At 38.9% G+C, this 16,764-nt stretch overlaps 2 protein-coding genes across 2 annotated transcripts; one reads left to right on the top strand and one right to left on the bottom strand.

Moving 5' to 3' along the window:
• Positions 1-186: 186 nt before the first annotated feature.
• Positions 187-4,519, bottom strand: MONOS_13950 (putative ankyrin repeat-containing protein; the record flags this gene model as incomplete). Its single annotated transcript, XM_067866703.1, has 3 exons — positions 187-2,125; positions 2,345-4,009; positions 4,070-4,519. 3 exons carry the CDS (start codon positions 4,517-4,519, stop codon positions 413-415), a joined length of 3,828 nt encoding a protein of 1,275 aa, XP_067726981.1. The 3' UTR covers positions 187-412.
• A 94-nt stretch (positions 4,520-4,613) lies between these two features.
• Positions 4,614-15,562, top strand: MONOS_13949 (uncharacterized protein). The gene has a single exon (XM_067866701.1). The coding sequence runs from the start codon at positions 4,656-4,658 to the stop codon at positions 14,802-14,804; it is 10,149 nt and encodes a 3,382-aa protein (XP_067726980.1). The 5' UTR covers positions 4,614-4,655; the 3' UTR covers positions 14,805-15,562.
• Positions 15,563-16,764: the final 1,202 nt, after the last annotated feature.

Here is a 16,764-nt window from a genome sequence, read left to right as displayed (position 1 = left end):
GTGTCGCTGATTAAAAAAAGATGAAAACACAATCGTTTGATCTTCGACCCTATATATAATTGATTGAAACCTTTGTTCAGATTTAGAAGAAATATTAACATTAAGCGTTTTGTTCCACTCAACACTTTCTGATATTTTCTCAGATAAAAATTTCTCCACATTTATTTATTTATTTATTTTATAATTTTGTTATTTATTATTTTTTATTTTTTATTTTTTATTTTTTCTTATTTTTTTTGTTAATCTGGTCACTTTTGAATGACTGCAATAAGTTATCATATTCCAATGTTTTATTAAAACGCTTAAAAATATGAAAACATTTTGCGGATAGTATTATCATACAATTTTCATTTGATTTTTTATAAAATTTTTTTCCATAAAAAATGTTTATTCAAATTAAAAGGAGTTTCTATTAAATACTTTCTGGTGCATCCATTTGTGTAGAAAGTACCTTCATAATTCCGCGTCTTCTTTGCGAAGTGGAAGACAACGGATTCGATCTCAAGACCGACTTCACAGATGCGCCTTGCACAGCCTCGCCCATTTCGTCGTCATCAAACTCAAATTCTTCAGCGATATCTTCAAATGAACGATTTTCAGTTGAAATGAATGAGTGATGCTCACTGACATTCGAAGAAGCTGGCTCTGCTTCTTCTTCTTCTTCTTCTTCTTCAAATTCGTCCTCATCTTCTTCTGCTCTTTCTTTGTTCCTTTCATTTTCCCTCTCATCAATGAGTACTTTTCCCTTTTTGGTTGGACAATATGGCATCAGCCTTCCGTTGTGATGAAATATAACTCTTATCTTCCTTCCCTTTTGGCCGTTTATCTCTTTAAAACAACCTTCTTCACTCATCTTCAATTCAAGCGACGAAGAACTTGAACTTGAGCTTACACTGTTTTGTCCAATTCCTCCACCATTTGCATCGTCTTCAACATGATCGTGCGAAGACTTCCAAAAACAAAACACTTTTCCCATCGTTTTCCTAATTTTTGCTTTTCTCTTCTTAGCCTCATCATTCATTTGACTCTGCAGCCACAGCAAAGCCTCAGAAGAAGTTCTGTTAAGAGAAGAGGCATCAACACAGATGCTCTCATTTGGCAGGGTAATTTTTGTATACACATCATATGCAGGACTGTTCCTGTAGTGAAAGCGATGCGAACGACAACTCAATGAGGATGCATCTGAAGCCAACAAAGACGACGAAGAAGAAGAAGAGGCAGAACTTGTGCTGTCTTCTTCTTCTTCTTCTTGTCTCATTGCTTTCATAAAATCTGAATACACAGCTGATGAATCAATCACTGAACGGACAATTTGGCTGAATGGCAAGCGCGGATGAGGCTCAGGGGGAATAAAATCATATGAAGAAGGAATTGTCGTTGCATTTACTGATGAATTCGAAGACTGATATATTGATAGATGGGAAGAATCTGATAAAAGATCAGAAGTTGAAGAAGAAGAAGATGATGATGACGACGACGATGAAGTTTTAACAGTGTTGAAGTCTTTGTTATCATTTTCCTTGTTTCCTGATTCCATTAATTGCATTCCATCATTTTTGTTAAATATCATTTCATTGCAGCCATCTTCTGCCTCCTCTTCCACCTCATGTTCATCCTCAATTTCGTCATCGATATCTTCGCTTCTCCTCGAAAACGGATTTATCAGCACTCCCGTGTCAACATAAAAATGAGTGTATCTGTTTATGTTTATTCCCTCGTTTGTGGTTGTGTTCTGTGCAACCTGATGAACATGAGAAAAGATCAGATTCAGCAGAAACAGAAACAAGAACCCATCCACAAGCTCATCCACAAACGCAAACGGATGCTTCACAACAAAGTGCTTCAGAACGCTAAACACTCCCTTGAATGTCCATCTCTCTGTTCCACTCTCAAACTTCATTGCCTGCACCACAGCCACCAGAAAAAGCGTCACAGCCATCCACATCACAATGCAGAAGAACATAAACAGAACATAATTCCCAGCGCCCACGCAGTTGTTGATCCAGCCGCAGTGATGGTCCATTTTGGCGATGCAAAAGCCGCAGATGGAGCAGTGCTTTGAGCGAAGAGGGCGAGGAATGCGGCATGTGGGGCAAAGAGATAGAGAAGATCCATTCATCAGATGCTGTTTAATGTTGATAATAGGATTTATGAAAGAAAAGATGAGGCAAAGATGAACGCAAATAACAGATGATTAAAAAAATACAAAAATAAAAAATATGAACATTGAAAAATGACATTAATATCTCATAAACAATAAAAACATGGAAGATTCATATTTTTTTTTTGGAAAAAAAAATGTGTATTTTGAATAGAATTATATACAACCAACACAAAATCATACTTTGTTGAAATAATCTCTCTGATTATCGCACTCATTTATCAGAAAATGAGATGGGGTTTTCAAAGGAGTTGAAGTCGGCAATGTGGAACAATCTTCATTTCCCTCGTTATCACATATCCTTTTCATAACTGCCTCTTCGTCTTTCATTTCATTTTCTTTTCCTTTGCTTCCATTCGATTTTCTATCTTTCATTTTCTTTTTGATATTTGCTGCAAAAGGCCCAGGGCTTGCAATTTTGTTGAATGGAATCCATTTTTCTCCGTGCTCCCATTTCTCCGCGTCAGAAAAAGTGGGAAAAGTGTCAGTTTCTCCGAAGGCATAGCGAAGTGGCAGTAAATGAACGTGACATGTGAAAGGTCGAAAGAGCTTTTTCAGGAATTGCGTGAATGAATGCAAGTATGCAATTACACAAGAAGGAATAATAAAAGCAAAGAGGCGCTGAAGAAGAGAAAAGAAGGCAAGGAAGGTTTTAATAACGATTACAGTTATTCTGAAAGAAAGGAGTTGATCTGAAGTGTTGCGAAATGAAATAGAAGAAGAAGAGGAAGTGGAAGAAGAAGAAGAAGAAGTTAAGTGATTTTGAAATGAAGTGTCTGTTTCATCATTATGAGTACTTGTAGCATCAACAGTCAATCTTGATCCACATTTTGTTTCGCACCGCCAATCCAAAAAGTTTCCAAAAGTTTCCTTTTTTGAACGAGGCAGCACACCTGGATTTGATAGACTAAGCAAAATCCACAGCGAAAAACCAGAAAAGCCGAAGAAAAACGTGGAGAAGAAAATAAACAAAGACGGAGCTTGATGAGATGTTTTAGGTGAAGCAGAATCTGTTGATGGATGCAATGAATGTGAATGCGATTGGCCAATCAAATTAAGGGAAGCAGATGAAGTGAAATTACGTTGAGTGATTGTGGAATCTGAAATGATATTAATTTCAGGCTTTTCTTCTTTTCGTCTTTCTTTCTTGCGATTCCTCAAAATACTATTCTGTTCTTCAGTATGTTTAATCGTAACATCCTTTGCTTCACGATTTTCCTCAAATCCAGCAATCATCTTTCCAGCTTTCTCTATCTTTTTATCTTCTGCATCTGATTTTATTTCTCCCGTTCCCTTCAGAGCAGGCAACACAGTACAAAGCAGAATAAGCGCAGACAAAGCACACAGAATAGGAAACACAAGCGATGCCCCTTTGAATGGATGTCGTCGATATCCGCGGAATTTGTAAATGCCTCCATTTTCAATCAGCTTCAAAGTTTGCGTTCGCTTCAGCTTTTTTGGATATGATGAATACGGACGAGATGTGGATGGAGAATCATTAGAAGAAGATGAGTGCTGCCCAAGTTTATCTTTATCAGCTTCTTTGAGCATCGCCTTCAGTGAAATCTTTCCATTAGCTTTTCGCAGTCCGCATTCAAATGGAGTTTCCCCGAGGATGTTCCGCGCTTCTGTATCAGCACCATTCTCAAGAAGAACACGAGCACAAAGAGGCTTGTTCCAGGAAATTGCATAATGCAGCGGCGTCATCCCCTTATCATTTTTATCATTTACATGATTTGGAAATGCCTTCACCAAAAGAGCCATGACAGTCGCACTTCCTCCACATGCAGCCCAATGAAATGCAGTTTGATGGTGATGATCATATGTCAGCTTAGCTCCCCTGTGGATCTTTAAGAAAAGTCATAAAGAAAAACAATAATATAACATGCTAACTCTCATAAATCAAACCAAATATTCACAAGTTAATGGTGCAGCGTACGCAGCTGCATTCATCAATGGAGTATTTCCATTTGAATCACGACATTCCAACGAGCCCCCATGTTCCAAAAGAAAATGAAGAATTTGCACATTGTTTCTTTTAATTGCAAGCGTTACAGGTGTATCATAAGATGCTGGAGCGAAGGCATTTGGGTTTGCTCCTCTATTTATCAAAAAACTGACTGTTGCTGCATTATCAGAATGAACTGCCCAATGCAAAGCTGTTAATCCATTTTGATCTACGGTTTCAATGGAGTGGCCCTTTGACAGAAGATGTTCAAGAAGATAGTGATTTCCAACTTTCGCACAACGAACAACATCAAGTTGCTGTTCGAATTTTGTTTTTTCATCCAGTTCTCTGAATTTCTGAACAAACCTTCTTGTATGTTGAAATGGATGGGCCGTTGGTATCAGGTTCATAACAACGGTTTGAAGAGAAAAACAATTTATTTATTTATTCTTCAATTATTAAACAAATATTGTAAAGGGAATTGTCCATTATATATTTAATTTGAAAAAGTTGAGAATTTAAAGAACATTTTTCTCTGGAGTTGCCATGAGAATATCGAGATTCACTTCACTTCATTTATTCTTATATGTTATTTTGCAATTGTTTCCGCAAGTATTGCCACAAATAACAAATCAATCAAAGCAACTTGTTGAGAAGACGAATATTGATTGTTCTTATCGAAATGTGCAGTATGGCGAACACATAACTCATGCACACGAAAACAGAATATTTACAATTTCAAATGCGGAGAGTCAAAGGAATTTGAATCGATTGCTTCATTCGAAAAATAAAAATTACTTTCTTTCAGCTTCTTTCCAATTGACTAATGCATCTCTGAGTATATTTTCGTTAAACATACAGCAAAGTAATTTCATGAATCTTGTTGACGTAGATTCTAATTCTTCTTTAACAATTTCAAATTGTTTACTGATGCCAATTCACAATGGATCGTTTTTCAATTCCTTATCTGGTAAAGCTACTTTTCAAAATATCTCTACTGTACAGAGAATGAACTCTCCTATTTCTTTGCCATTTATTTCGGATGATAAAAGATTAAAGTCATGGAGCTCTTCTGGTTCCGTTTATTTTTCATCTTCGCAATTTTCTTCAATTAATCTTATCGAAGGGCCATTGTTTTTTTCTCATTCTATTTCATATATGACTTTTCACAATTTACAGTTTTCCAACATTTCTTCAACAACATCATTTTCAAAGAAGAACAATTTACATTTCCCTCAAAAATCTTCATTTCAATGCTGTTCATTCACTTCTGTCAGTGACGCACTTAACGGGGCAATTGTGCCTTCAATCAATTCAGCATTTCATTCAATCTTTTCATTTAATACTTCATTTTCTTTTTGCCCCAACCTGCCGAAATCTTCTTCAAATCATCAAAACCCTCTGAAAGATAGTCAAAAGCACAATCCATACAAAAGCATCTTACCAAATGTCGATATATCAAGCAACAAAACAATGCAACAACAATACCTTTTGACACCAGAGACGCATCGTTTTGTTGAATGCGAATGGCATCAATCAACCGCATCAAATGGAGGAGCTATCTACATTTCGTCACTTGAGCAAGCAAGCATTTCAATTACAAGATGCCTTTTTGAGCAATGCATCGTTGACAGCAGAGGACAATGTGGTGCAGTGTATACAAACAAAATATTAAAGACACAAATAACAAACTCAACTTTCATCGGGTGCGAGGCAAATTTTACTGGAGCTGTCGGAATTAACGGAAATACTGAAGGGTTTGAAATTGATGGATGCAAGTTTTATATGAATGTTGCAAGATCTGGATTATGTGGTGCTCTGCACATTCAGTCTCCCAACGAAGATGCTTCTTCTTCTTCTTCTGTTCAAATAGAAGCAATTAATCAGTGCCAATTTATCGAGAACACGGCAAATACTTCTTCAGGTGCTCTTTGTTTACAACGACAATCACATCTCTTTTGCATGACAGACTGCAGATTCGAAAGAAACATTGCTTCGTCTGCAAATGAGAACATGGGCGGTGGAGCGATTTATCTTTTGAGCCAGCTGTGGATGGTCAGCTCGTCGCCTTTCTTTCGCTTCTGCATTTTCAACAGCAACAGGGCTGTCTCTGGAAAGGGAAATGACATCTTCATTGAGAACGAATTTTTGGAGTCAACACCTTTTCAGTCTTCTTTGTCGAACACACAGAGCAACCGAGTGTGCTTCAAAGGAGATGCAACTTCATTTGACAGCTGGATACCTTTTTCTATTAGACACGTCTGCTCGACAAATGGAAGCAACGAAGAAGGCTGTGGATTGAGTGCGGAAGAGACGCCATGCTTGACACTGGAATATGCCTTCAGTTTACTCGGCTCGATGACTGATGGGATGTTTGCACTGTTTCCTTCGTCTTTTGAGCCTGCAACAACGCTGTCAGTTGGATCGAGATATGTTGTGGTGGAAGGAGTTAGCAAAGAAGAGGAAGGAGAAACGCCTTTTGACAACAAAGCTGTCATCGAGACAAAAAGCTTGCCATTTGCTGGTGCTTTGTTTTCTGTGTCTTCTGGCACTTTGTCTGTGTCTCACATAGCAATTAGACATAATTCGCTAAAGACACTCACGCCTATTCTATTTCGTGTGAGTCTTTCACAAGGCAAAGTGGAACTTACAAATGTGATTATTGCTGGTGCCGAAGAAAACGAATCAAAACATGCACTTGGATTTCGCTCTTCTTCTTCTTCTTCTTCAAATATCCTCAAAGCATCCAATGTAGCTGTCACATCACCTCTGTTTGAGCTGTCTGCAGGGACTCTTGTTGTGAATGCTTCTTCCATCACTAATCTCATTCTCTCTCAAATTTCTGTCATTTCTCAGCAAAACTCGGCAGTTCAGTTCGTCAGCTCAACATTTGCAAATATCTCTCAGAAGAATAAAAACGGAACAGTTGTCTCGCAAACGATGAAAGGCGACGAGCAAATCGAGTTTTTGAACTGTTCAGTTGAAAAATGCGTTTCATTGATGAACGGAGGATTTGGCCATGTTGTGCTTACAAACAATGCGAAGTTTGTTGTAAAGAATAATTCATTCATTACTCCTTCATCTTCATCCTCATCATCATCTTCACCCACCCCCTCATTCTCTGGCTGCTCGTGTGGGCAACAGACTGAAGAAGGGGTATACTCATCGGGCAGAGGAGGTGCACTTTGCATTGAATATATCAGCTCTTTATCTTATTTTTCACTGGATTTTGTCTCCTTTTCTGAGTGTGCTGCAAAAGAAGGCGCATTTCTGTTTTTGTCTGCTGAGAACTTATATGAGACACTGATATCCAGTTCAGATGCTTCTTCTTCTTCTTCAAACAATAATAACTTCATTTCCAGATCGAAACAAATGAATATTCAGCACTTGTTTAATGAAGATAGACCAAACATAATCAACATAATTGATTCAGACACAGACACCTTCAACAACATGATGGGATTGGATCTGGACACATCAACCGAACAGATAAGGCCATTAATCGTATTTCTCCGCAACACAAGCGCAGATGTGAGCACAAACTACATTTCGAGAGAAGGAGGGGATTTTTACATGTGCGGAGATGCGGATTATCCGTGTCGGACAATTCAGGGCTCACTAAATAAGCGTGTTGGAACTCGCAACTCGGTTGAAGTACGACTGAAAGCAGGGTTTCATTTCAACACGGAAGAAGTGTGGGATGAAGAGGGATGGGGAGCAATAAGAGCAAAGAATTCAAAGAAAAATAAAGAGAATGAAAAGAAATTGAACAATGATGCAAGAAGAAATAAAGAATTCGTGGATGAAGTTAAAAGATCTGAGAAATTGCATCAAAGAAATGCGTTTAACGAAGGCGAAGGAAAAGAGCTGCTGATCATTGCAGATTCAGTTGACAATCAGGAAAATGTGTTTCCTGTTTATTTGACTCGGACAGCTCTTGCTAATCAAAACACTCATTCCAATACATCAAAAGAGAGATGTGAAAAGCAATCATCATCATCATCATCAAACACAGTCATCTCCTCATTTTCCTCTTCTAGCCAGCACAACAGTGCTTCAATCAACCGCGCCATGCTGCAGCTGTCTCTTCCCACGACCATCCGCTCGCTTGTTTTCAACCTCTCTGACGCTGAAATGGGAGCAACACACAAGGCCATCTTCCTTGTCACTTCGTCTGCCTCTCTCCTCTTCCACTCCAGCGCCATCCAGAAGACGTTTGACAGGGAAATGAAGTACAGTCTATTTCTGGTGGAAGGCGGGGCAGTGCACATTGTGAACTCGTCTGCTCACAACTTCCTCTTTCAGAACGGCGCTGTCATTCAGTTTTGGCACAGCTCTATTGTTGAAATGAAGCAAGTGAATGTGTCAAATGCCATTCGGAAGGAAGGAAATGGATCGGTTATTGAGATGCTCAGGGGAGATGATGCAAGTTCAGTTAGCACTTGGAAATTGTCTTCTTCTTCTTCTTCTTTTTCTTCTTCTGATTCTGATTTATCTTCATCATCACCTCCTTCTCTGACTCTGGAGTCTGTCAACATTGCCAACTGTTCGTCTTTGAATGAAGAAGAAGCTGAAGAAGCATCATCATATTTAATGGCATCTTCTGGTTCTTTCGAGTCATCAACTCGCTTTCATCATTCTTCTTCATCGTCGTCATCATCATCGATGGGCAGCTGTGCGTGTGGAGGTGCCATTTATGTGCTGATTCCCGAGCCTTCTTCTCTTTCCTCTGCCGTATCGCTTCAGTTCTCTCTTTCAGTTAATCAAACTTCATTCACAATGTGCACTGCTTCTGAGACAGAAAGTCATCAATCATTTGGAGGAGCTGTGTGTATCATCCAGCAGACAGAGGAGCCAATCTCTCAGAACAGAAATGGAAACTCAGATTATTTGAAGAGTTCATCAAGATCTTCATCACATTCTTCCAATAATCGTTTCTCTTCTTCTTCTCGTCCATTTTCTGATTCATTTGCATCTGAGCTTTTGTCTTCATTCCTTCATTTTTCGTCTTCTGCAAGTTTCTCGTCCAACACGGCAACATTCGGAACGAATCTGTTTATTGTCAGCACAAACATGAGTGATGTTATTCCAGACAGCTCAGTGCTCAACTTCATCAACCCCAATTTGGACATCTCCTCATTCAAATTGAACGACTATGCTGGTTTTGACAACAGCTATGCAAATGACACGCTGATATCGCTGCTTTATTTCCATATGCACCTCCAAAATGAGGTGAGGGTGGGAGGAAAGAATACGTCTTATGACAGCAAGGGATGTGGATTCGAGCAAATGCCTTGTAAGTCGTTGGCATATGCCCTCACTCGTTTTTCTTCTTCCTCTTCCTCTTCTTCTTCCTCTTCCTCTTCGAATTCTGTTTCTTCACAGTCTTCAATGCATTCTTCGTTTGAAGCAGCAGCTGATATAAATACACGAACAATTGGTGTTTATGGAGAATGCGAGCAATATGGCTATTGTTTGATTCAGTCATCATCATCATCATCTTCTTCTTCTTCTTCTTCTTCAATCTTGCATCATCATCGGCACAACGACGAAGAGCTCTTTGATTTCAAAGTTGTTAGCAGAGAAATAAAAAGGCTGGATGGATCAATACTGAATTTCAGCTCTTTGCTGATTTATCCTGAATATACGCCATCCTCCTCCTTTACTTCTTCCTCCTCATTCTCTTCCCCTTCTTTATCTGATTTTCTCATTGACATCCGCTCATCTGCTCTCTTTCAGGGAATTTACATCTCATTAAACTCCTCCATTCAGCCCTTTTCTGTTCTTTTTGGTGTTTCCCCTCAAACACTTGTGAAGATGACTGATTGTGGAGTATTCGTAATGGATTACTGCAATCTTGTTGAATTCACATGCTTCTGTGTGTTGCCATCTGCACAACTTGAATTAGACAAATTTGATGTTGATGCGATGCATTTCAACAACGGACATTACTTCATTTACGCAAATGGCAACCCTACAACAGATTCAACTTCTCTTTCTTCTTCTTCCTTCTCTAATACTACTGCTTCTACTACTGCTTCTTCTTCTTCTTCTTCTTCTTATTTGACTTATAGTTCACCTTCTGCAACCAATGCACTTGACACATCTGTAACTCTTTCCCGAATGACTATCTTCATCATTTCAACACTTTCATCAGATGGCTTCATCCATTGCAAAGATCTCTCTTCCTTCAGCCTCACTCACTCCTCCATCGAAACATATTCCTCTCCTTCTTCCTCTTTTCTTCACTTAAGCAACTGCCTCTCTTCTTCATTGTCTCATCTTCTTATGCACTTTGTCGTTCAGAATGGAGCTAATGGCAGTTGTGTATTTGCCTCTCTTTTGCCAAGTGCAGATTCTGGTAAGAACACTCTACTTGTCTCAGACTGCCAAATATTACAATGCTATGCCACTTCTGCAGACGCCAAAGGTGGAGCACTTCATGTTCTGCTTTCATCAGCCTCTGTTTTCTCTGTTGTTGACTGCTATTTCAGTAGATGCGCTTCAGGCACAGATGGTTCAGGATATGGAGGAGCGATCTATTTGTGGGTGGAAGGCACAGAGAAAGAAGCAGAGTATTCACTGAAGAACGTTGTGATGGATGAGAATACTGCTGCAAAGGGATGTGATTTCTGTCTGAATGCTTCGAAGATCGAAGAAGTGAACAAGTCCAAATTTGACGTGAAATTTGCATCTTCAAACAGCACAATTGCGTATTATGGCATCGACAGAAGTGACAGCTCACTGACAAACCTCAGTCTGACTGACAGATTTGTGTTCAAATCTTCGACTGTTGTGCTGAGTGAAGGTGAAGGGGATGAGTCAGCATGGTGCGGAGACAGGAACACGCCGTGTGCCTCATTCGATGCCATCTGGCTGAACGAAGACAACTCTAACAGCATCAGCAGAATTGTCGTGTCTGAAGCAACTGCTGCAAAGAGCCAGCGAGCACTCAACGATGTTGTCATAGAAAGTGCAGATGACAAACTTGCAGCTATCAAAATTGACACTTCTGTGCTTTCTTTATCAAATAGCATTTCTTCGCATCCAAACGAAGTTCGAGGATTCTTTGCTTTGAGCGAAACGAAATCGAATTTTACTGTTAAGTCAATTTTGTTTGCACTTCCGTCGCAGATTGGTCCATCTTCGTTTATTTCGTCGAATGGAAGGAATCTGACGCTGTCTAACGTGTCTTTCACTCATATTTCGGATTATCTTTCGTCTTCATCTTCTGCTTCTGCTTCTTTATTAAATGGTCATGTTGCTAATATCCCCTTCTTTGATTTCTCACTTGTCACAATATATTCAGGCTCAGCATTGTTTAGCACATTAGAACTTTCACAATTGTCCTTCCAAAACTCTCCATTCTTCTTATGCTCTTCTCCTGTTGTTGTCTCACACTCCAATTTCAATCGTATCAAAACTAACAGCAACGGCCTTTTCCGCATCAATCTGACTTCTGCCTCGTCTTCCAGCATCTTTCAGATGGAATACACAAACATTTCTGATGTTTCTGTTGATACGCCCACACACTCATCTATCTTGATGGCTGAGTCACCAAACATCCCATTTGAATTTGTGAACTGCCGCTTTATTGAAACAAGCGCTGCTTCGTCTGATTCTTCTTCTTCTTCTTCTTCTTCTTCTTCTTTGGAGATCCAGAAAAACTCACAACAATACGAAGGGCAGATGTTTTCATTCGCAAATACGCCATCTGTTTTGTTTGAGGATTGCGTTTTTGAAGGTCCACGAACATCACCACAGGCAAACAAGTTGAATGTTCCAACTTCTTCTTCCCCTTCTTCCTCTTCTATCTTATCTGCTTCTCCTCAACAATTCTGTTTGTGGAGCGGATCTGCTTTATATTTGAAGGACTCTACTTCTTCATTCCTTTCTTGTCAGCTGAGGAATTTTGCAGGCTGTGCAATCACAATCACAAGTGGCAGAGCAACAATTTCTGACTGCTTGTTTGAGAGCAATGTGGATGATGCTTTGATTTCTGGATCTTTTTATGCTTCTTCTTCTTCCCTCACATCTTGTTCTTCCAATTCTCTTTCTCTTTCTTCTTCATCTTCATCTTCTGATCTCTTCCCTTCGTTTCGCCAGAATCTGCGCTGCACAGACAATGGCAAGCTGACTATAAATTCAGTGCGAAATCATCTGGGAGACGCTTCTGATGAAGGATTGTGGTTTAGCATTGATGGCTGTGAGATTAGCGGTAAAAGAGGGGAAAAAGGGAATCTGTTTTTTGTGCCATCAATTGTTCGGATTGATGTGTTTGATGGAGAAAAAAGGATTATATCAACAGAAGTTGATGGAGAAGCAGAAGAAGAAAAGGAAGATAGCAGTAGAAATGGACTGAACAACGAAAAGGAAACAAAATCTGAAGAAACTGACAGAAATTTAAGTGAGCACATAAATTCTTTGTTGCGTCCATCCTTGTCTTTTTCATTAGAACCAAAAAAGAGCTTGAAAAAAGTGCAGAATGAAGATGAAGCGCAATATAAAATAGTGTTTTGTGGGAGTAATCTTATTCCCTGCAACATTTCTTTTGATGTTTTGTCAGTAAAGCACTCAACCGAATCCGATGAATCGAATTATGTGATCACAAACACAACAGAATTCAAGTTCAGCTCAATCCAAAACGAAAGCATGGCGTATTCATTCATTCCAGCAGCCCTTTTGAACAACGCAGCAGACGAGGAAGAAATAGCCGTTAGAATCAATTACTGGACTGGAGCTTCTTATCCAACAATGGCCTTTGAAGCCTTAGTCAATGCTGACAAACAGATTCAAAATGGCATTTATAAACAGTCACATCCTTCTTATTCTTCGAGTTCCGCTGACTCTCAGCCTGTTGTACATCATCTATCTCTCATTGTGATCAAGCCAGCATCTGCTCCAATCAGCGCAGCTGACCGTTCTCAACAGGAGAAGACCCTTCTGATTGCATTGATTGTAGTGTCCAGTGTGTTTGTCGTGTTTGTGGTGGTTGTGGTGGTTGTGTGGGTTGTGTGCAGATACAAACAGAAGAAGCAGAAGAAGAGCGGAATGGCTTATGAGCAAGATGATGACGAGGACTTAGAAGGCGAGCTTATCAGAAGAGATGGGAGTGCAGGTGATGACGATTCTGAATATGAATATGAATATGAATTAGACAATGGTGAAGGGAGAATAGGAGATGAAGACAGGCTCACTGTTGTGTCTGCATATGACACAACTGCATTAGAAGATTCGGCTAACAATCCACTTGAGCATGATCATGCAAGAGACAGCCAGTCGAGTCAAGCTCAGCTTCTTCCTCGCAGAACAGAAAGGGATGGAACACCATCGACATCTCCATCACCTCTCAACATCGCCTCTTCAAGCAATGAAGATAATTTGCATAAGAAGAAGAAGAAGGTGAAGAAGAGGAAGATAACAAAAGGTAATGGAAGAAGACTAAAATCTGTTGAGATGGTTGATGCCGAAACATATGTGCATTTGAATGAATTTGGCGAAGAAGTTGATGAGATTGTGGAAGAAGAGGAAGACGATGATGAAGATGAAGATGACGAATCAGATACGGATGATGACAGTAGCGAAAGTGAAAGCGAAGAAGAAGACGAAGAAGAGGAAGAGGAAGAAGGGATTGAAGGACGCACAACAAACAAACACAAAAACAAAAGAAACAGAAAGAAGAAGGACAAAAAGGGCTCAAACTCAAAAGAGAAGGACGAATCCCAAAAGAAGCAGCGAAAGAAGCTGAAGCTGACAAGCGAGGCGAGAGAAAAGCTGCTTGTGCTGGTGGCAGAGATGGTGAGCCAGAAGCTGAGATACGAAAAGCAGATGAAGAAGCGGAGGATCGAAGAAGAAGGCGTGATATTCGACGATGTGGAGGAAGGTGATGCAAACGGAAACAACATCATAGGAATAGTCGGAATAAACGAAATAGACGAACTTCTTGACGATGCACAATATGAGGCACAGTCTGCGAATCCTTCAGGAATGCCTCTGAACACAAACACATACTTCACAGCGCCCTCTGCCGAGCAGATGAGGCTGATGGAAGAGCCGCCACGAGCAGCTTCGTCTTCAGCCAGCAGTCGCCAGTCGCTCTCTTCTTCCACACCTGAACGTATCTATCCGACTGGTCAGCAACAGTTCAACCGCTCTCCTTCTTCAATGTCTTCTGCCTCTTCTGCCTCTTCTGCCTCTTCTGCCTCTTCTGCCTCTTCGTCATCCAAGTTGTCTGCTTCAGCCACCTCGCAGTATTTCCCTTTGACTTCGCCTTTGTCGTCGTATTCATACACGCCAACTGCTTCTTCTCGTCCTCCTTCAATGAGAAGCACTTCATCACCTTTTGTTTCTACCACATTTTCAGTATACACACCTACGTCCTCTTCTTCTTTGTCATCATCCCAATCTTTTGCCACGAATCCCTTGAAACGTGCATCCGATCCAAATGAGATGCTTTCAACTCTCGTTGGCATCGATGATTTGGAGACTGTTTTGAACAGCATGCCTGAAAATGACGAAAATGAAGATGGAACATCCACAAGTGGAGCGCAAGATAACTCAAACACATCTTTCGCATCTTCTTCTCTTCGCTCGCAAAATGCAGCCAGAACAGGAAATGGAGCGGCAGGAAGACAGGAACGAACAGAGAAAATGGAGACAACTGATGAAGAAGCAGAGCAGCTTCTGCGGCTTTAGGCAACAACTGATTTCAGCCAGTTAAAAGCGAAAAGGCCATCAACAGCTGCTTCAAAAGAACAGGATGAAAACGTTGGAAAGCCAAATGGCAGCAAAAAGAAATCCAAAAAGAAGAAGAAGAAAGTGAGCAAAGGAAAAGATTCGAATGAAAAGGAGACAGAAATGGCGGCAAATGCAAACGAAGGACAAGCCAGCAAAACTGAAGCAGACGAAACGGACGGGTAGACAAAGTGATATATTATTCTGTTAATGTTTAGAGGTAATTGTAACTTTGAATAATAGGGAGGAAAAGCTAAAAGAAAAGAAAAGAAAAGAAAAGAAAAGAAATTTAAAAAAAAATCAAAGGAGTTTTATTTGAAGTGAAATGTTTTTGCTCTTTCATGAATTTATTGCACTCGTCAACAAGGGTAAATCGCAGCGTTTGCAACAATCAGTTACACGATGACAGTTGTACAATTGGACATCTTTTATATCGGACATTAATAATATTATTAGAATATTTCTAAAGCTTTCTTTACTTTCTTTCGATCTAACTATCTTTTAATTAATCGTTTATTTTCATGTTTTCCAAAGATGTTTTTGAAGTGACTAATTTAAGCTAAAAACGAAATAAGTATTTTGTTATTTTGCTTTCATTTTAACTTTTATTCTTTTATTTTGTAATTTTTTGGATGTTATGTTTTAATTGTGATTTTATAGAATAATTGCACTATTTCACATCTTTTTGCGAACTGATGAAAAAACTGAAGTTTGAACAATTTTGTATTGATATATAAGAAATAAAAAATTTATGAAAAATTCAAAGAAAAAATTAAAATACTTTGAAATGGAATGAATGAAAGTTATATGAAAAAATGACAAAAAAAAAATCGAATAAAACAAGCAAATTGAACAAAGATTCGAATAAAAATATGGTTCACAGTTTCTCAGAAAACCAACTAGTAACAACTTTGAAATCACAATTATCTGGTTAATGAAAAGTTGATGAAAAGAAAAAGAATATTCTATTATTTTCGAAGAAAAACTAAGAGAAAATATTAAAAAAAACAAATTATTCTTTTTCATTACTGGATTTGTTGATCCATTTGTTTTTTTATTGATCTATTCTTTATTTCAATAAATGTTGAAAGTTCTGATCTTTAACCATTTGTGAATCAATTGAAAAATATGAGTGCCTTTTTTTGCTTCCTTGTGCTTTTACAGCACATCTGCTCCACTAACTGTTTCAACGATCCACAAAAAAGCAGTATTTATGTATCTCCACTCGGAAATGACACTGATAATTGTGGAATTAATGAAAATCAGCCTTGCCCTTCTATTTCCAGTGCATTAAAGCATCATGCCGATGCAGAATCCATTAAAATACTGCCTTCATCATATGGAGAACAGCCCTTGTCCATTAAAAGTTTGTGTTATTCTTTTAATCAAAAATATTCCATATTTTTATTCTTTTTTTTAAGAATATTTAAAGATTGCCGGACACCAAAACGAGTCATCACTTATTTATAATAACACTCAAGAAATTTTTATCAATATCGAAGGTTGCACCCTCGTAATCTCAGAAATATCTTTATTCTTTCAATGTCTTTTGGAATCCTACGAAAAGAATTTGTTCTGTTTGACAAAGGAATCAAATCTTCAGCTTGAAAATTGCGCGATATCGTCAACATTTGATCCTGTATTGCTAAAATCATCGCTGATAAATGCTAAAGACAGATCTTCAATCAGTTTAAAATCTGTGTCCATCTTTAACCTCAATTTAGATTCAGCATCGTGTTTGGAAATTAATTCGACCCGCGGCAATGTTTCCCTTGACGTTGTAACGTTTTCATATATTCAGGGAAAGAATGCTCCGCTTCTGGTAAGCTCACAAAGTCAGTCATTAGATGATAACAATTTTAACAATTCAGTTATCATTGATCATTGCAATGTGAATCATTGCACTTTGGCATTAAACGGC

The sequence above is a fragment of the Monocercomonoides exilis genome (genome assembly GCF_001643675.1).
Source record: "Monocercomonoides exilis strain PA203 chromosome Unknown scaffold24-1337568, whole genome shotgun sequence".
In the NCBI taxonomy this organism is placed as follows: Eukaryota; Preaxostyla; order Oxymonadida; family Polymastigidae; genus Monocercomonoides; species Monocercomonoides exilis.
This window is presented reverse-complemented; position numbering and strand designations above follow the sequence as displayed.

What these genes read in the sequence shown, in the direction of transcription:
- MONOS_13949 (XM_067866701.1), top strand. Translation starts at nt 4,656, where the DNA reads ATGAGAATATCGAGATTCACTTCACTTCATTTATTCTTATATGTTATT.